The sequence below is a fragment of the Leucoraja erinacea genome, chromosome 1 (genome assembly GCF_028641065.1).
Source record: "Leucoraja erinacea ecotype New England chromosome 1, Leri_hhj_1, whole genome shotgun sequence".
NCBI lineage: Eukaryota > Metazoa > Chordata > Chondrichthyes > Rajiformes > Rajidae > Leucoraja > Leucoraja erinaceus.
In genome coordinates this window covers 137,039,996-137,060,480 of record NC_073377.1, presented here as the reverse complement: position 1 = coordinate 137,060,480, position 20,485 = coordinate 137,039,996, and the positions used below count along the sequence as shown (strand labels likewise).

Below are 20,485 nucleotides of genomic sequence, written 5' to 3'. Positions count from 1 at the left end.
CCCCCTCCCACTCCGTCTCCGACCTCTCTGTCCTGGGTCTCCTCCACAGCGAGCAGCACCGGAAATTGGAGGAACAGCACCTCATATTCCGTTTGGGGAGTCTGCATCCTGGGGGCATGAACATCGAATTCTCCCAATTTTGTTAGTCCTTGCTGTCTCCTCCCCTTCCTCAGTCCCCCTGCTGTCTCCTCCCATCCCCCAGCCTTCGGGCTCCTCCTTTTTCCTTTCTTGTCCCAACCCCGCCCCCGATCAGTCTGAAGAAGGGTTTCGGCCCGAAACGTTGCCTATTTCCTTCGCTCCATAGATGCTGCTGCCCCCGCTGAATTTCTCCAGCTTTTTTGTGTACCTTCGATTCTCCAGCATCTGCAGTTCCTTCTTAAACAAGATATTAGAGGAGGTAGTTGAGGCTGGGATTATCCCAACATTTAAGAAACAGTTAGACAGGTGATAATAATAATAATAAATTTTATTTATGGGCGCCTTTCAAGAGTCTCAAGGACACCTTACAAACATTTAGCAAGTAGAGGAAAAACATGTATGCGGAATGAAATAAATAGTAGAGACATGACTAGTATACAAATTAAAGACAGAATTCAATTCAAAACACAATATGAGGCAATTCAAGCACAGATGAAAAGGGAGGGGGACGTGGGGCTAAGGATAGGCAGAGGTGAAGAGATGGGTCTTGAGGCGGGACTGGAAGATGGTGAGGGACACGGAATTGCGGATCAGTTGGGGGAGGGAGTTCCAGACCCTGGGAGCTGCCCTGGAGAAGGCTCTGTCCCCAAAACTGCGGAGGTTGGATTTGTGGATGGAGAGGAGACCGGCTGATGTGGATCTGAGGGACCGTGAGGGTTGGTAGGGGGAGCGGAGGTCAATGAAATATGGGGGGGACCAGATGGTGGAGGTCTTTGTAGGTGAGGACCAGGATTTTGTAGGTGATCCGGTGGGAGATGGGAAGCCAGTGAAGTTGTTTGAGGACTGGAGTGATGTGATGCCAGGATTTGGTGTGGGTGATGAGTTGGGCGGCTGCGTTGTGGACCAGTTGGAGTCGGTTGATATAGGTGGAGCTGATGCCAAGGAGAAGTGAGTTGCAGTAGTCCAATCGGGAGGAGATGAAGGCATGGATGAGTCTTTCAGCAGCGGGAGGTGTGAGAGAGGGTCTGATTTTGGCGATGTTGCGGAGGTGAAAGGAGGAGGTTTTAAGGTACATGGATGGGACAGATTTGGAGGCATAAGGGCCAAACGCAGGCAGGTGGGACTAGTGTAGCTGGGACATGTGTTGGGCTGAAGGGCCTGTTTCCACACTCCATGAGTCTAACGTGTCTCTGCACGGTGCAGCCGGTGCCCAGGTTGGGCATCTTTGGAAGGTCGCTGTGTTGATGTGGGTGGCGTTGCATAGCATGGTTTGATGTTGTTGTGAGAGTGCATGGCCGGGCAGGGAGTTGTTGCATTGCGCCGGCCGGCAGGGCGGATGGATGAGTTATGTGTGCAGTTACTCGCGTCTGGCAAACGGGTCGCCTCGCCAGCACCAATTACACTCCGCTGCAGCATCATCTGAGCATCTCGGGAATTGCTTATGGATCCGAATCAAAGTCAGGTGGTGCTTTAATTTGCAGCCCAGGGTTAGGCAGAGCCAGCCATTTTAGTTTATCCACGATCTGCAAGCAGTCAAGCGGTTTCTTGCTGGCGCCGAGTATGCTGTGTGCAGTCCCTGACATCTGAGCAGCATCCGTTTCGCATCTTTGCATTGGTTTTGGACCATTGCACTGATTTTGCGTCGGTTTCGCATCTTTGCATTAGTGTTTGGACGTTGGCACTAATTTTTGCATCGAGTTCGCATCTTTGCACTGATCTTTGTTTGTTTGTATCGGGTTCGCATCTTTGCGCTGGGTCTTTGCATCGGTTTGGGACTTTCGCGCCGATATAGCGGTTTTGCATCGGTGCTGTGCCTTTGGCATTGATTTTTGCAACCTAGCAAATAAAGCCTTCGATTGGAGTTGTCGGATAAGCTGCTGTTTGCTGACTCACCGTCGCTGCATCTGTCGCCTGGTGTCGTGTGGTGTAGCCATCCATCCCTCTGTTGCAGCGGGAGGAGAGGAGAGGAGACGGGAGAGCTTTCATCTGTCTGCCCGTCCACCCAGCCACCCACCCAGCTGCTTGCAGCATGTCGGACCTGACCCCGCAGAGCGACGCTCCCACCCCGTCCACGGACAAGATCACGCAGGCGGCCCGAGAGACCATCTACCTGTGCAACTTCCGAGTGTCGGTGGACGGCGAGTGGCTGTGTCTGCGGGAGCTCAACGACATCTCCCTCACCCCCGACCCCGAGCCCAGCCACGAAGGTAAACGCCGCCTGCAGCTGCAGCCAGCCCACCCTTTTGCAGATACATGGGGGGAAAGATGCACACTTCCCAACCTCTCTTACACACACCCACGCCCTGCAACCCTCCTGCCCTTCGCTGCATTGCCACCGATGCACTGCACTGTTTCATTATTATTTCATATCAAGTATACTATTGAATTGAATACATTTTATCAGCCAAATATGTATACACATTTAGTCAAATTTGCCTTGGTGCTCTGCTCGCAAGTAACAACGCGATACACAGTAGATCGACAATTAAAAATAAAACATCCTAACCTAACTTGATTGGGAACACGTCCAGGCCTATGTCAAGATCTTTCAAATGTAGCCAGTGTCAGACGGTTCCGAGGCTGCAAACATTCCTGGTGCGCCCTCGCCAAGAATTGACAGCTGTTGCAATTGGGATTTTTGACCCCCCCCCCCCCAAAAAAAAACAAAACAAAAAAATGCATTTTTGCCATTCAATACATGCAAGCGATGTTGCAGAAAATGGGTGCTTTTAATTTGCAACGATGTCAGGTTTGCAAATGTCTTGGGGATTTGGAAAAGCGCAGGCGACAATGCATACGGTTGTTTTATTTATCTCTAACGGAGAGAGGGAGGGAGGGGCAGAGGAGGTTTGGCTCCTAGTTCGTCAGGCAGCGTCAATCGTCTCATTGAGTGTGTGTGTGTCTCGCCACCTTTGGTGTTAACGCCTCCCTTCCCCTGGGTAACTGGGCAAATCCCCTGCTCAACGTGCACGCTGCACTTCAGTCTGGCGACCAAGCCCTTAATCGCTCCGGGCTCGCTTTTCCCCAAAGATCATAAAGCATAATCTTTGCTTTTTCCTGCCGTGTCTGAATCTTACTGAATTGTCCCTTGGCAAACCACAAGAGATTATTCTAGAAATCTTATGTATACAGCGCCATAATTTGGATTAGTCGGTGAGGTCACACACTTAGAGGATTGCGTTCAGTTTTGGGCACCCTGCTGCAGGAACGATGCTGTGCAGCAAGGAAAGATGTTGCCAGGACTAGAGGACCTGAGCTACAGGGAGAGGTTGAGCAGGCTGGGACTCTGTTCCTTGGTGTGCAGGAGGATATGGGGTGATCTTATAGAGGTGTGTAAATTCATGAGAGGAATAGATAGGGTGAATGTAGAGTCTTTTACCCAGAGCTGGCCAGACTGTTGTGGGTTTTTGATATTAGCTGCATTTATCTAGCGCCGAAGGGCTTTGGCTTTGGTTTGTGCTGATTGGAGGGCCTGCTGCTATACCTTTCTTTAGTTTTTTGTTAAGAGATACAAAGTGGAAACAGGCCCTTCGGCCCACCAGTCCGTGCTGACCAGCGATTACCGCGTATGCGAGCACTATCCTACACACCAGAGACAATTTGCAGAAGTCTCCAAGATGTTTGTCATCTATATCAATGATTTGGATGAGAACGTACATGTTATGCTTGGCATGTTTGTGGGTGACACTAAAGTGGGTGGTATGGTGTAGATGGTGAAGATGGCTATCAAAGTTTACAGCAGGATCTTGATCTATTGGGCCGGTGGGCAGGGGAATGGTTGGTGGAAAAATGTGAGATGTTGCATTTTGGAAAGTCTAACATGGGCCGGACCTACGCAGTGAACGATAGGCCTCTGGGGAATGTTGTAGAGCAGAGGGATCTAGTAGTGCAGGTGCGTGATTCCTTGAAATAAGCATAACAGGTAGATGGGGTGGTCAAGAAGGTTTTGGGCACATTGGCATACACATTTACATACAGAGTATTGAGTATAGAAGTTGGGAGGTCATGTTGCAGTTGTTAGTATACAAGCTGTTAGTGAGACCGCACTTAGAGTATTGTGTTCGGTTCTGGACACCATGTTACTAGGAAAGATGTTATCAAGCTGGAAAGGGTGCAGAGAAATTTATGAGGATGTTGCCAGGACTCTAGGGTCTGAGCGATAGGGAACGGGGTAGGACTTTATTCCTTGGAGCACAGGAGGATGAGGGAGTGATCTTATAGAGGTGTATAAGATCAGGAGGGGAATAGATCAGGTAAATGCATAGAGTTGGGAATCTGAGGACATAGGTTTAAGGTGAAGGGGGAAAGATTTAATAGAAACCTGAGGGGTAACATTTTCACACAGAGGGTGGTGGGTGTATGGAATGAGCTGCCAGAGGAGGTAGTTGAGTCTGGTACTATTGCACAGTTTAAGAAACATTTTGGACAGGTACATGGATAGGATAGGTTTAGATGGATATGGGCCAAACACAGGCAGGTGGGCTGAGTGTAGATAGAACAAGTTTTTTTGATGTGGGCAGGTTGGGTCGAAGGGACAATTTCCACACTGCTAGACTATGACTCAACGGTGATCTCATTACAACATTATATAGAACAGTACAGCACTAGAACAGGCCCCTTGGTCCACATCCTTCCTGTGATGGCGGCGACCAGAACTGCACATAGTACTTCGAAAGCAGCCTAACCAGCGTTTTATACAGCTGCAACATGACCTCATGACTCCCCATCAGCTCTTTTCTAGCTTTCTCCCCGTCTACTTCAATCACTGAAGAAGGGTCCTGAGATGAAACATCATCTATCCATGACTACCAGCGATGCTGTCTGACCAGCTGAGTTAATTCAGCACTCTTTACCTGACTCTTGTAGTCAATGCCCCAACTGATGAAGGCAAGCATTTGATGGTCAGCATGGACTCAGTGGGCCAAAGGGCCTTCTTTTCTGTATCTACTTGTGCTGCCACTTTCAGGGAGGCATGGTCTTGGACGCCATTACTGGATCCCAGCGGGGGGGGGAGGAAGAGGGAGAGGTTGAGGATAGACGGAGGGGGGATAGGGTGAGGATACACGGGGGTGGGGGGGTGTTTCCACAATGGGAGAGACTAGAATGAAGGGATCCAAATGTAAGCTTAGTGGTGGTCATGTATTGATGTGGTTCAGAGACGCCCATTGAGTCCATGCTGACCATCGATCACCCGTTCGCACTAGTTCTATGTGATCCCACTACCTCATCCACTCCCTGTAGGCCCATTCTTTGGAAAGTGAACCAAAATGTCACACACGTGATGCAAGGTAATACAATAAAAAAAATAATATAAGAGATTAATTTTATTCATTGCTATTTTCCTACCTACAGATCTTTAATGCAGGTCTGCTAAAGATATGAACATTCTAGCTTTTTTAAATTCACAGAGTTTACAAAATGCACCTGTGTGATGTCACACACGTGACCAGTCATATTTCACCTCTGACCCTAAACAAACATTATCAGCATAACATATTACATTTTCACTTGATAAACTGAAAAATAATATGAATCATGTACATAACATTTTTTTTCAGTTTATCAAGTGAAAATGTAATATGTTATGCTGACAATGTTTGTTTAGGGTTAGAGGTGAAAAATCACTGGTCACGTGTGTGACATCACACAGATTTTAAGAAGCGGTGTGTGTGTATATATATATATATACTAGACCAAGTGCAGACCCGTTGGGTCTGTTCCCCCAACGTGCGGTTGTGGGGGGCGAGGCGGCATGCAGCGTCACACACACTAACTATCCCCCCCCCGCACTTGCGCTAATTACCCTCCTTGATATTATATTAATATTATTAATTTGCTCCTTTTACCCCATAACCACCCTATCTACTGACGCATAGCCCCCAACTTGCAGTCACACATCTAGGGGGGGGGGGGGGGGGGGAGGAGAAGGGGCAGAGAGAGAGTGAGGGCAGAGAGAGGGGGGGCAGAGACACAAGAGGGTGGAGAGGGGCAAGGTGGGGGAGAGGGAGGGGGTGAGAGGGGGGAGGGGGGGGGTTTAGGGGGGGAGAGACGGTGGGGGAGAAAGAGAGAGGGGGGGGAGAGGAGGGGGGGGGAGGGGGGGTTTAGGGGAGAGACGGTGAGGGGGGGGAGAAAAAGAGGGGGGGTGGAGGGAGAGGAGGGGGGTGGGGTGAGAGAGTAGGAGGAGGGGAGAGGGGAGAGAGGGGGGAGAGGAGGGGGAGGAGAAGAGGGGAGAGAGTGGGGGGTGGAGAGGGGGGAGGGAGAGGAGGGGGGGAGAGAGGAGAGGGGGAGGAAGAGGGGGGGGGGGAGAGAGAGGGGGAGGAGGAAAAGGGGAGAGGGGGGAGAGGAGAGGGGAGGGGGAGGGGGGGAGGAGGAGAGGGGGGGGGGAGAGGAGAGGAGAGGAGGGGGGGAGGAGAGGAGGGGAGGGGGGGGGGGGGGGGGGAGAGGAGAGGGAGGGGGGGAAGAGAGAGAGTGCCTTTTTACTTCAACCCAAACCCAAACAATCATTTGCAGGCAGTGCTTTTTTTTACCTCTAACCATATTTTCATTTTCAAACCAGATTAAGGGTACTCACAGTGCTGTAGACAATTGTCAGTGTCATTCAAGCTTACAAACTCCACCTCACTGACTACAAAGATGCTCTCATTGCTGCAAAATCTGCCTACCTCTCCTTCATATTCACCGATCCCAGCCTAAACCACAGGACCCTCTTCTCCACAGTGGTCAACCTCCTCAAGCCTCAAGCCAACACTCTCCCTACCTCTACTCCGGATCTCTGCAACTCATTCCTCCACTTTTTCGCTGATAAAATCAGCACCATCTATCAATCTTTATCCCCTGTACCCGACTCCCCAGCATCTACTCCACCACCTACCAAGGCCCCTCCTTTCAACATCCGTACCCCATCTCCACACTGCTTCCTCTCCCAATTTGACATGGTCACCCCTATTGAAATCTCCACAAACTCATCAGCTCTTCCAAACCCACTACCTGCTCCCTCGATCCTCTCCCCACTCCCCTGTTGAAGTCCTGCCTCCCCGTTCTCTGCCCCTACCTCACTAATCTCTTCAACTCCTCATTGTCCCAAGGAATTGTCCCCTCCGCTTTCAAAACTGCTGCTGTTACACCAATCTTAAAGTTTAAACCTGGTCTTGATCCCTCCTCTCTCTTTAACTACCGCCCAATCTCAAACCTCCCCTTTCTTTCAAAAACCCTGGAGCGTATAGTTGCGTCGCAACTTCATTCCCACCTCCTTGCGTATAACCTACTTGAACCCCTCCAATCTGGCTTTCGCCCCCTCCATAGCACAGAAACTGCTCTCCTCAAAGTTCTCAACGACCTCCTCACCTCTGCTGACACTGGTTCCCTCAACATCCTCATCCTCCTCGACCTGAGCACAGCCTTCGACACAGTGAACCATAACATCCTGCTCACCAGACTCAAAGACCTCGGCATTGAAGGCTCTGCACTCAGCTGGCTCCGTTCCTACCTTTCCAACAGATCCCACTTCATCTCTCTCCACAACCACACCTCTGCTACAGCCACAGTCACTCAAGGCGTTCCCCAAGGCTCCGTACTCGGCCCCCTCCTCTTCATCATCTACATCCTCCCCCTTGGTCAGATACTCCGCCACTTCAATCTGGACTTCCACTGCTACGCTGATGACACCCAGATCTACCTTGGCACCAAATCCCCCCACAACCCCCCCCTCTCCCATATCAACTCCTGTTTGTCAGCTATAAAAACCTGGATGCAACATAATTTCCTCAAACTCAACAGCGATAAGACAGAATTCCTCCTCATAGGCTCCAAAGCCACACTCAGCAAAATCAATAACCCCACTCTCACCATCGACGGCACCACTGTCTCCCCATCTCCCCAGGCCCGCAACCTTGGCGTGATCTTTGATTCCACCCTCTCCCTTGAGCCTCACATCCGCCATGTCATTAAAACCTCCTTCTTTCATCTCCGCAACATCGCCAAACTCAGACCCTCTCTCACACCGCCCGCTGCTGAAAGACTCATCCATGCCTTCCTCTCCTCCCGACTGGACTATTGCAACTCACTTCTCCTTGGCATCAGCTCCACCTACATCGACCGACTCCAACTGGTCCAGAACGCAACCGCCCGACTCATCACCCACACCAAATCCTGGCATCACATCACTCCAGTCCTCAAACAACTTCACTGGCTTCCCATCTCCCACCGGATCACCTACAAAATCCTGATCCTCACCTACAAAGCCCTCCACCATCTGCCCCCCCCCCCATATCTCACTGACCTCCTCTCCCCCTACCAACCCTCACGGTCCCTCAGATCCACATCAGCTGGTCTCCTCTCCATCCACAAGTCCAACCTCCGCAGTTTTGGGGACAGAGCCTTCTCCAGGGCAGCTCCCAGGCTCTGGAACTCTCTCCCCCAACTGATCAGCAATTCCGTGTCCCTCACCATCTTCCAGCCCCGCCTCAAGACCCATCTCTTCACCTCTGCCTATCCTTCGCCCCACGTGCCGTCCCTTTTCATCTGTGCATTAATTGCCTCATACTGTGTTTTATATTGAATTCTGTATTTACTTTGTGTACTAGTCATGTCTCTACTATTTATTTCATTCCCCTTGCATGGTTTTCCTCTACCTGCTAAATGTTTGTAAGGTGTCCTTGAGACTCTTGAACGGCGCCCATAAATAAAATATTATTATTATTATTATTGAAAGCTCTGATTGAGGCACACCACTTGCAGAGACTGATTGAGGCACACCACCTCCTGGTTTTATAGTCCCTCCCCCTCCCTCCAGCGGGGGCAGCAGAGAGAATGGGGAATGGTGTAAAAACATTAATATCTGTCAATTTTCATCGACGGGAAAAATCCTCGGCACACACGCGGCGCAGGGGGGCTCTGAGCGAGGTGGCCAAAAATGACGGCCGTAGGTGGCGGCGTACTCTCGGAAACCGCAGCACAGAAAGCCGAAACCGGTCAAGAACAGAGTTTTAGTAATATAGGTATATATGTATATATAGCACAAAACAATATACGTGTAATGCTTTCAGAATTGGAAAAGATGTACTCCACAATTTGACATCATTTTGGTCACACATGTGACCAAGAATGGGCCTACACATTAGGGAGCAATTTACAGAAACAAATTAACCAATAAACCTGTACATCTTTGGGATATAACCATATAACAATTACAGCACGGAAACAGGCCATCTTGGCCCTACAAGTCCGTGCCGAACAAATGTTTTTTCCCCTTAGTCCCACCTGCCTGCTCTCATACCATAACCCTCCATTCCCTTCTCATCCATATGCCTATATATGGATCTGGGAGGAAACCGGAGCACCCAGAGAAAACCAACATGGTCACAGGGAGAACGTGCCAACTCCATACAGACAGCCCCTGTAATCGGAATGGAACCCGGGTCTCTGGCACTGTGAGGCAGCAACTCTACCCACTACGCCACTCTGCTGACGACTATGTTATAACCCAACCGATCTCTTCATCTCTGGCGTTTGCCCAACAATCTGCCTGTCAAAAAAACCCTCCTCTGTGTACACCTATTGCTGGCCATACTTTGTCCTGCCCCCCACCCCCTCTCAGCTTTCTCAACTTTACGTGCTGCCTGTGTGGAGTTTGCACGTTCTGCCTGTGACCGTCTGGGTTTTCTCCACATTACAATGACATGCAGGTTTGTACATTACTTGTCCTCAGTCAATTGCTCCTAGTGTGTAGGGAGTGGATGAGAAAGTGGGATAACATAGAACTTGTGTGAACGGGTGATCGATGGTCAGCATGGACTCGGTGGGCTGAAGGGCCTGTTTCCACATTGTCTCTTTTAATCAACAACAACCCTTTCCTGTTTTGGAACCTATGATGTGATTGCGTGCATGTGAAGTAATTTTGGTCTTGTGGCTATTCTGGTTGGCGTTGGCTCTTTCTAAACCTTGGCGTGTGTTTGGGTAAATGGTAAATGCTGAAAATGGAACCCAGGATCACTGACTTCAGCCATTACTATTAAACTTACGGCTACAATATCTCTGGACCTGATCACAGAAGGCCATCGGTCCATAAGATCTAGAACATAGAACATTACAGTACAGTAACAGGCCCTTCGGCCCACAATGCTCATGTCAAACAATGCCTGGACCATCTCTTATCTACCTGCACGTGATCAGTACCCCTCCATTCCTTGAAATGCCAGCCAAAAATCTAGGGAAATATTTAAAGTCATGGGAGCACAGTGGCAAAGCTGGTAGAGCCGTTGCCTCACAGTGCCAGAGACCTCGGTTTGATCCTAACCTTGGGTGCTGTCTGCGTGGAGTTTGCACGTTCTCCCTGTAATTGCGTGTGTGTTTTCTCCGGATGCTCCAGTTTCCTCCTACATCCCAAAGACGTGCGGGTTTGTAGGTTAATTGACCCTCTGTAAATTGCCAATCGTGTGTAGTGAGTGGATGAGAAAGTGGGATGACAGAACTAGCGTGAATGGGTGATCGGTGGACTCATGGGCCGAAGGGCCTGGTTCTATGCTGTATCTTTCAATCAATTACATTTGATTTGTATATTTGGCAGCATTAACGTTCATTTATTTTCCTCTATGGCTGTTTTTTTTATTTGCATGACTTTATTTCTTTTTTCTTTTTATTTTGTGCTGCCCTTTGAAAGGCTCTTGGGAGGATTTAACAGTGTGGGTGGATCAGATGGAAATGCTTGAAGGTGCGTAACAGCAGTGCATCTCAGATCAAACATAAAGTGCTGGAGCACCTCCGCAGCTCGGGCAGCATCTACGGAGGGAATGGATGGGCAATGATTTGAGTTTTTCCAGCATCTGCAGTTCCTCGTGTCTCCGTTTTAATACTTCTCAATAGTATTGGGTCACACAGCATAGAAATGGCCCAACTTGCCCACGCCGACCAACATGTCCCATCTACGCTAGTCACACCGCGTTTGGCCCATAACCCACTAAACCTGTCCGATCCACGTACGTCCAAATGTCATTTAAATGTTATAGTCCCTGCCTTAACTACCTCCTCTGACAGGTCGTTCCATACACCCACTGTGTAGAAAAAGCTGCCCCTCGGGTTCCTATTAAATCCTTCCCCTCTCACCTGAAACCTACATGTTGGTTCTTGATCCCCCTACTCCAAGTAAAAGACTCCATGCATTCACCCGATCTATTCCCCTCATGATCTTAAACACCCCTCATCCTCCTGCGCTCGAAGGAATAGTGTTCCAGCCTGCCTATAGCTCATATATAGGCTCCCTATAGCTCAGACCATCAGCCTTGGCAAGATCTTTGTCAATCTTTTCAGCACTCTTTCCAGCTTAACAACATCTTTCCTAAAGGAAGATTAAAAACAAAATCTGAACACAACACAACAAATGCGGCCTCATTAGCGTCTTGTACAACATATCATAAGATCCCAACTTCTATACCTAATATCCTGACTAATGAAGATGAATGTACAAAAAACCTTTGACCTATGATTCTACTTTCAGGCAAATATGCATCTGTATTCATCTGGTCTAAAAAACTCTGCAGAGTCATTAGTTCATAAGTCATTGGCGCAGAATCAGGCCATTCAACCCATTGAGTCTACTTCTACTCCGCCATTCAATCATGGCTGATCTATCTTTCCCTCTCAACCCCATTCTCCTGCCTTCTTCCCATAACCCCTGACAACTTTAAATATACACGCTGACTTGGCCTCCGCCGCCGTCTGTGGCCATGTATTCCACGAGATTCACCACGCTTTGAAGAAATTCCTCCTCATCTCCTTTCTAGAGATATTCTGAGGCTGTGCCCTCTGGTCCCTGACTCTCCCACTAATGGAAACATCCTGCCATTCACTGTGAAGGTCCTGCCCTGGTTGGACTTGCCAAACAGAAACCCCTCGCACTTGGGGACCTGACCTTGTCACGATTCCCTGCTCCTCGCGTTGTGCCACTAGACGGACTCTCAGTCCCCCAGCGCCTCCCCCAAAGGCACGTCACAGCCAATCAGGAACTGGTGAAGCAGATAACACACAAAGTGCTGGAGGAACTCAGCGGGCCAGGCATCTGCGGAGGGAATAGACAGGTGGGATTTGGGGGTCTTGACCAACAGATAAGTGTCACAGAGCCCCACAGCTCAGGAACAGGCCCTTCGGCCCACATTGCCGATACTGACCAAGTTGGCATTCCAGGCCAGACACAAAATGCTAGAGTAACTCAGTGGGTCAGGCAGCATCCCTGGTGAGAAGGAATAGGAGACATTTTGGGTCGAGACCCGTCTTCAGCATTCCAGCCCAGTCCCATTTGCCTGCATCGAGCCCATAACCCTCTACCTGTCCATCCATCTGTTTCAATATCTTTTAAAAGCTGTCATTGTATCTAATTTGAAAGCTTCCTCTGGCAGCTTGTTCCAGTTACAGACTATCATAGTGGAAAAAGTTGCCCATGAGGGGAATCTCCTTCCTCTTACAGCTGATAGAGCTGCTGTCTCACAGCACCAGAGACCCAGGTTTGATCCTGACCAAGGATGCTGTCTGTTTGGAGTTTGTACGTTCTCCCTGTGACTCGTGTCTTTTTCCCAGGGTAGAGGATTCTAACACTAGAGGGCACAGGCTTAAAGGGCCTGTCCCACTTGCCGATTTTTTCGGCGACTGCCGGCGTCATTGACTGACATATCAGGGTCGCCAAAAGATTTTGAACATTTCAAAATCCAATGTCGACAAAACAAATGTTGCGCCACTTGAGGAGACACCGCGCGTCAATACGTCGTCACGCCGCTCCTTTTTCGGTGACCTGATACGTCAATCAATGATGCCGGCAGTCGCCGAAAAAATCGGCAAGTGGGACAGGCCCTTAAGATGAGATTGATTGATTAAAAGATACAGCATGGAAACAAGCCCTTCGGCCCACCATTCAACTGGGACTCTGTTTTCCCACTTTCTTATTCACTCCCTACGCACTATAAGGCAATTTACTGAAGCCAATTAACCTACAAACCTGCACATCTTTGGAGTGTTGGAGGAAACCGTAGCACCCGGAGAAAACCCATGGCAAAGGGAGAACGTGCAAACTCTGTGCAGACAGCACCCGTAGTCAGGATCAAACCCGGGTCTCTGGCACTGTGAGGCAGCAGCCTGCACCTGATCCATGTAGAATCATACAGCATGGAAACAGACCCTTCCAAATGTCTATTAAATGTTGTGATAGTACCTGCCTCAACTACCTCCTCTGACAGCTTGTTCCATACACCCAAACTGTGTAAATAAAAAATTGCCCCTCAGTTTCCTATGAAATCTCCCCCCCCCCCCCCATCTCACCTTAAACCTATGTCCTCTGGTTCCTCATCTCTGCGTTTACCCAATCTATTCCCCTCATGATCTTGTGCACCCCCATCTTCCTCCATTCTACAAGTATCTATGTGCCTATCTGAACACATCTTAAATGCCCCTAGTATATCTGCTTCCACCACCACTGGCAACAGACGCCCACCACCCTCTGGGTAACACTTGAGGTTCATAGCAGATTTTAAAATTGTCATTGGTGGGGGCATATTAGACACATAGACAATAGGTGCAGGAGTAGGCCATTCGGCCCTTTGAGCCAGCATCGCCATTCAATGTGATCATGGCTGATCTTCCACAATCAGTACCCCGTTCCTGCCTTCTCCCGATATCCCTTGATTCCGCTAGCCCTAAGACCTCTATCTAACTCTATTTTGAAAGCATCCAGTGAGTCGGCCTCCACTGCCTTCTGAGGCAGAGAATTCCACAAATTCACAACTCTGGGTGAAATTGTTTTTCCTCATCTCAGTTCTAAGTGGCTTACCCCTTATTCTTAAACTGTGGCCCCTGGTTCTGGACTCCCAACAACATCGGGAACACATTTCCTGCATTTAACCTGTCCAATCCCTTAATAATCTTAGATGTTTCTATAAGATTCCCTCTCATCCTTCTAAATTCCAGTGCATATATGCCCAGTCGTTCCATTCTTTCATCATATGACAGTCCCGTCATCCCGGGAATTAACCTTGTGAACCTACGCTGCACTCCCTCAATAGCAAGAATGTCCTTCCTCAAATTAGGAGACCAAAACTGCACACAATACTCCAGGTGTGGTTTCACGAAGGCCCTGTACAACTGCAGAAGGACCTCTTTGCTCCGATACTCAAATCCTTTCATCACGAATGCCAACATGCCATTAGCTTTCTTCACTGCCTGCTGTACCTGCATGCTTAGTTTCAGTGACTGATGCACAAGGACACCCAGGTCTCGTTGCACTTCCCCATTACCTAATCTGACACCATTCAGATAATAATCTGCCGCCTTGTTCTTGCCACCAAAGTGGATAACCTCACATTTATCCACATTATACTGCACCTGCCCACACACCCAACCCTGTCCAAGACACCTTGCATCCTCCTAGCATCCTCTTCACAGTTCCCACTGCCACCTAGCTTTATAACAGCTGCAAATTTGCTAATGTTACTTTTAATTCCATTTCAAACACACATAAATCTACAGCATTAAGCAGAGAAAGGGATGTGCTTGTAAAAGCAACGTTTGTCTTGTGTTCTCTGTAACCCCTGGGCATCAGTCAAGTGGTGGCTGGGATTTTCGGAGCTAGGATATGATTTTGAGATTCCAGGCAGGAATTGCCATTCATACGGAATGCAGGGAGTGAAGGGCATAAACCTTTACATTGTGGAGCCCTGTCTCCTTTCAGGGTTCTGGGAGATGCAAGCAATTTTAACGGAACCCTTAGAGGTATTATATTCCATATGACCGTAGCAATGTGTGGTGTCTTATCTGTTATAGAAACATAGCAAATAGGTGCAGGAGGAGGCCATTCGGCCCTTCGAGCCAGCACCGCCATTCATTGTGATCATGGCTGATCGTCCCCAATCAATAACCCGTGCTTGCCTTCCCCCCATATCCCTTGATTCCACTAGCTCCCGAGAGCTCTATCTAACTCTCTCTTAAATCCATCCAGTGATTTGTCCTCCACTGCCCTCTGTGGCAGGGAATTCCACAAATTCGCAACTCTATGGGTGAAAATGGTTTTTCTCACCTCAGTGGCTCCCCTCAATGGCCTCCCCTTTATACTAAGACCGTGGCCCCTGGTTCTGGACACGCCCAACACTGGGAACATTTTTCCTGCATCTAGCTTGTCCAGTCCTTTTATAATTGTATATGTTTCTATCAGATATCCCCTCATCCTTCTAAACTCCAGTGAAAACAAGCCTGGTCTTAAATGGCTTCCCCTATATTCATAGACTGTATCTATATTTTAGTTCAGTTTCGTGTGTACCGAGGTACAGTGAAAAGCCTTGTTTTGCATGTTGTCAAAGAAAAGACTATACAAGAATGGAGCGATATGGATTAGATGCAGGCAAATAAGAGTTGGTTTTGGTATCATGTTCGGCACAGACATTGTGGGCCGAATGGCCTGTTCCTGAGCTGTACTGTTGTGCGTTCTGTAAACTTTGCTCAGTTGAACACAAAAGGTTGCATTGGAAAAAATAGCTGACTATTAAAATCCTCAGGTTTTAAAAGGACGTGCCTTTGGAAAGGAGATGAGGAGGAATTTCTTTAGTCAGAGGGTGGTGAATCTGTGGACTTCTTTGCCACAGACGGCTGTGGAGGCCAAGTGAGTGGGTATATTTAAAGTGGGGATTGACAGATTCTTGATTAGTGTGGGTGAGGGGTTATGGGCAGAAGGCAGGAGAATGGGGTTGAGAGGGAAAGATCGATCAGCCATGATTGAATGGCGGAGTAGACTCGATAGGCCGAATGGCCTAATTCTATTCCTATGACATGGATTTATGAAAAAGCTAACTATTTAAATTCCTATGTTTTAGTAAGGCAGGTTTTCACTAAGGTTTTTTTTTATTCAATGGCCATTTGTTGTTTCTAAGACTCGCGTGACCCGTGAATATAGACATCTCCTCTGTTGCCGCGGATTTTGTGCTGAAATGCTGGAGGTACATCCCGTGTAGTGTCCGAAGTGAAATGTCCCCAGATCCATCAGCTCCATAGGTGAGTCGAGTCATACAGCACGGAAACAGGCCCTTCGGCCCAACCCGCCCTTCAGCCCAACTTGCCCATGCCGACCAACATGCCCCATCTACACTAGTCCCACCTGCCTGTGTTTGACCCATATCCCTCTAAACCTGTCCTATCCGTGTACCTGTCAAATGTCTTTAAATCTTGTTATAGTCCCAGCTTCAACTACCTCCTCTGGCAGCTCCTCTACACCCATCACCCTCTGTGTAAAAATATTCCTCTTTCAGGTTTCTATTCTGGCAGCACGGTGGCACAGTGGTAGAGTTGCTGCCTTACAAAGCTTACAGCGCTAGAGACCCGGGTTGGTTCCTGACTATGGGTACTCGTACTCAGTGCATACATATAATTTAGTACAAAAAACAAGAAACAGAAAACAAAAACAAAAGGTCCCTAGAGGATAGGGGGGGGGGGGTGGGGGGGATAGCATTTTATTGCACACATGTACAATTCTGCAGGCGTACTCATGCATACATATAATTTATACAAAAGGCAAAAGGCGGGGGGGGGGGTGATTCTGCGGGATATACATATAAAGGTGGTGAAGGATGAATAGGTTATTCTTAGGCAGATATTTAAAGATTATATTAAATATTAAAAATGTTTTTAAAAAATATTTAAAAATTACAGTTACAATACACATTACAGTTCCAAATTTCAGTACGTGGATAGAATAGATGGAAGTCCGGGTGTTGGGCTGTGAAGTCAGTGCATGTGTGAATTAAGAGTAGTTATGACTTTCGGAAAACAACTATTCCTGAGTCTATTTGTCCTAGATTTGATGCACCTATAGCGCCTTCCAGAGGGCAGCAGGTTGAACAGTCCAAACGCAGGATGGGAGCTGTCCTTGATGATATTCTTTGCCCTGCTAAGGCAGCGGGAGGTGTAAATATCCATCAGGGAGGGAAGAGGGCAACAAATGATCTTCTGTGCTGTCCTAGTTACCCTCTGAAGCCTCTCCCTGTCTGCCATGGTGCAGCTGCCATACCATGCTGTAATGCAGTGTGTCAGCAGGCTCTCGATGGACGAGCGGTAGAAGGTCAGCAGCAGGTTAGAGTCCAGGTTGTGCTTCCTGAGAACCCTCAGGAAGTGCAGCCGCTGCTGAGCCTTCTTGATGACCGCTGTGATGTTGTCTGTCCATGAGATGTCAGCAGAGACAAGGACGCCGAGAAACCGGAAGGTGTTGACCCTCTCCACACACTCGCAGTTGATATGTAGGGGGACTAAGTCGGTGCTGTGCCTCCTGAAGTCGACAATGAGCTCTTTTGTTTTCCTGGTGTTCAGAGCCAGATTGTTTTCTGAGCACCAGGTTGTCAACCTCAGGACTTCCTCTCTGTAGGCTGCCTCGTCTCCCTTTGAAATAAGTCTGACTACAGTAGTGTCGTCAGCAAACTTGACGATGCGGTTGTTGTTGTGGGCCGGACTACAGTCGTAGGTGTAGAGACAGTATAGGAGGGGGCTTAGCACACAGCCCTGTGGGAAGCCGGTACTCAACCTGCGAGTGGAGGAGAAGTGGGGGCCGAGTCTCACAGTCTGGGGCCGGTTGGTGAGGAAATCTTTTATCCAGGCACATGTGAGAGTGGGGAGGCCAAGAGTGACCAGTTTGTCGATGAGAATGTCCGGAATGATTGTGTTGAAAGCTGAGCTATAATCCACAAAGAGCATCCAAACGTAGCTCTGCCCCAGCTCCAGGTGGCTCAGCACAGAGTGGAGAGCTACGGTAATGGCGTCTTCCGTGGATCTATTTGTGCGATAGGCGAATTGGTGGGGGTCGAAGTCTGGAGGGAGATAGTCCTTGATGTGCTGGAGGACCAATCTCTCAAAGGTCCGAAGGGTCTGTTTCCGCGCTGTATCTAAACTATTAGATCAGGGGTCGACAACCTTGTTCTGCATAGGGTCTAGGACCCATGTCTGTGAGCGGATGGCGGGCGCATCTATCGCCATAGTGTGACACTTGGTGTTGTTTTTCGCATTAGTTTTCACGTGTTTTTCAATTAGTTTTCTGCAGTTCCCATGTCCCTCGCGTAGCCCGGTTACTGGCTGCCGTTCCCAGATCAGCTCACGTGCCCTGGGACTGGCTGAAGCGCACAGGTTGCCTGCGTGCCCCGGGACTGATTGCAGTTCCCAGATCATCTCGCATCCCCGGGACTGACTGCAGTTCCCAGGTCGTGAAAACGAATTGAAAAGACATCCGCCTGTGGGCCGGACGATTTGTGGGCCGGATCTGGCCCATGGGCTTTAGGTTGCCGACCCCTTAATTAGATTTTTCCCCTCTCACCTTAAACTTGTGTCCTCTAGTTCTTGATTCCCCTACTCTGGGGGTAATAGATGGTACTCGCTCATGGATTTTATACACCCCTATAAGATTGCATTCGGCCCCTTGTGCTCCAAGAAAGAAAGTCCATGGAGTGTGGAACGTTGCAGTCGGCTGCATTTCTGCCCCAAGACCACGGTCTCCCCCATCGATGTGGACTCTCCATGATGTCTGCAGCATTCTACATTCCGACTCTTGCTTAGACTTCACTTAGACTTGACTTTACAGTAGACATGACATACAGAGCACAAAAACCAGACCTTCAGCCCACCGAGTCTGTGACGACCTGTATCTCTAAAGTTTTATGGAGAGGAGGGGGACTGAGGAGAAACATTTTTTCACACAGAGGGAGGTGGGTGAATGGAACGACCTGCCTGAGGAGATAATGGAGGCTGGGACTATCACAACATTTAAAAGACTCGTGGACAGGTACATGGATAGGGCAGGTTCAGAGGGATATGGGGCAAACGCGGGCAGGTGGGATGAGTGGTGATGGGATATGTTAGTCGGCGTGGGCAAGCTGGGTCCAGGGGCCTGTGTCTGTGCTGTATGACTCTTTGGCTCTCTGTGTCCCAGTGGTTTCCCTACCTTGCTGGTCCGTGGAGGAGCTTGAGGATTCTGGTCTCGTTCCAGACCCTGGGCTGAGGTGAGGTCCCAGCTTGGAAACAGGCAGGCCCTTCGGCCCACCGAATCCGCACTGACCAGCTATCACACCGTACACTAACACTATCCTACGCACTAGGGCAATTTTTCAATTTTTACAAAAGCCATTAACCTACAATCCTGCAAGTCTTTGGAGCGTGGGAGGAAACCGGAGCACCCGGAGACAACTCGCAGGGAGAACATACAAATTCCGTACAGATAGCACCTGTAGTCAGGATGGAACATATAAAATTATAAAAGGACTGGACAAGCTGGATGCAGGAAAAATGTTCCCAATGTGGGGCGAGTTCAGAACCAGGGGCCACAGTCTTAGAATAAAGGGGAAGCTATTTAAGACTGAGGTGAGTACAAGCTTTTTCACCCAGAGAGTAGCGAATTTGTGGAATTCCTTGTCACAGAGGGCAGTGGAGGCCAAATCACTGAATGGATTTAAGAGCGAGTTAGATAGAGCTCTAGGGGCTAGTGGAATCAAGGGATATGGGGAGAAGGCAGGCACATGTTATTGATTGGGGACGATCAGCCATGATCACAAAGAATGGCGGTGCCGGCTCAAAGGGCCAAATGGCCTCCCCCTGCACCTATTTTCTATTTTCTATGATATGGGGAGAAGGCAGGAACGGGGTACTGATTGGGGATGATCAGCGATGATCGCATTGAATGGCAGTGCTGGCTTGAAGGGCCGAATGACCGACTCCTGCACCTATTGTCTACTGTTTATTGTTGGGAAGTCTCTTGGAGCGTGCAGTAGTCTTGATGTGTGTGGAGTAGATAGATGGTTCCTGGAGCGTGGTCTAGCAAGACAATAGAGGAACCTGGAGGTCGCGGCTTTCAGGCTCCTGTACCTTCTTCTCGAAGGTAGGCTGAATTTATAGAGGTGTATAAAATCATGAGGGGAATAGCAGGGCTCTCTCTTAACTTTTTTTTCCCTGTTGACTGCCAGGCAACCTTGGCAGCTTTTTAGGTTTGCAAATGACAGTTTAGGTGGTAATTTAAGACGGCTTGCATGATACGTGCGATAATATGCTCGGACGAAGTGTGTAGTTACCAGTCAGATTATGGTCAATGAAGCATTCACAAGTTGTTTCTGCTTCAAAAAAAGTCGCAAACTAAACATATTCACCAATCAAGACATGATATATACCACAATGACATGCAGCAAAATTATAATAGTATCTCAACTCTTTTTACACGTTGCAATTTATGCAGTTTCTATTATCTCTTTCCACTTTCAAACAAAAATTTGGTTGGATTATTCAGCGTATGATCAACCCTGGTGAGATCAAGTGCAGGTTTGGCAATCGCTTTGCACAACACTTCCACTCAGTT

General features: G+C 48.7%; 1 protein-coding gene across 5 annotated transcripts in view; it reads left to right on the top strand.

The window, feature by feature from the left end:
* rufy3 (RUN and FYVE domain containing 3) overlaps nucleotides 1-20,485 on the top strand; it is an 87,374-nt gene that overhangs the window by 22,427 nt on the left and 44,462 nt on the right. The window contains exon 1 of one of the 5 annotated variants that reach the window (XM_055644016.1): nucleotides 1,450-2,345. The exons of the other annotated variants lie outside the window; for them this stretch is intronic. Within the exon in view, the coding sequence (XP_055499991.1) occupies nucleotides 2,168-2,345 (178 nt within the window). The 5' untranslated portion in view covers nucleotides 1,450-2,167. Of the gene's footprint in view, nucleotides 1-1,449; nucleotides 2,346-20,485 lie in introns of those variants that run through there. 5 annotated transcript variants of the gene reach the window in all.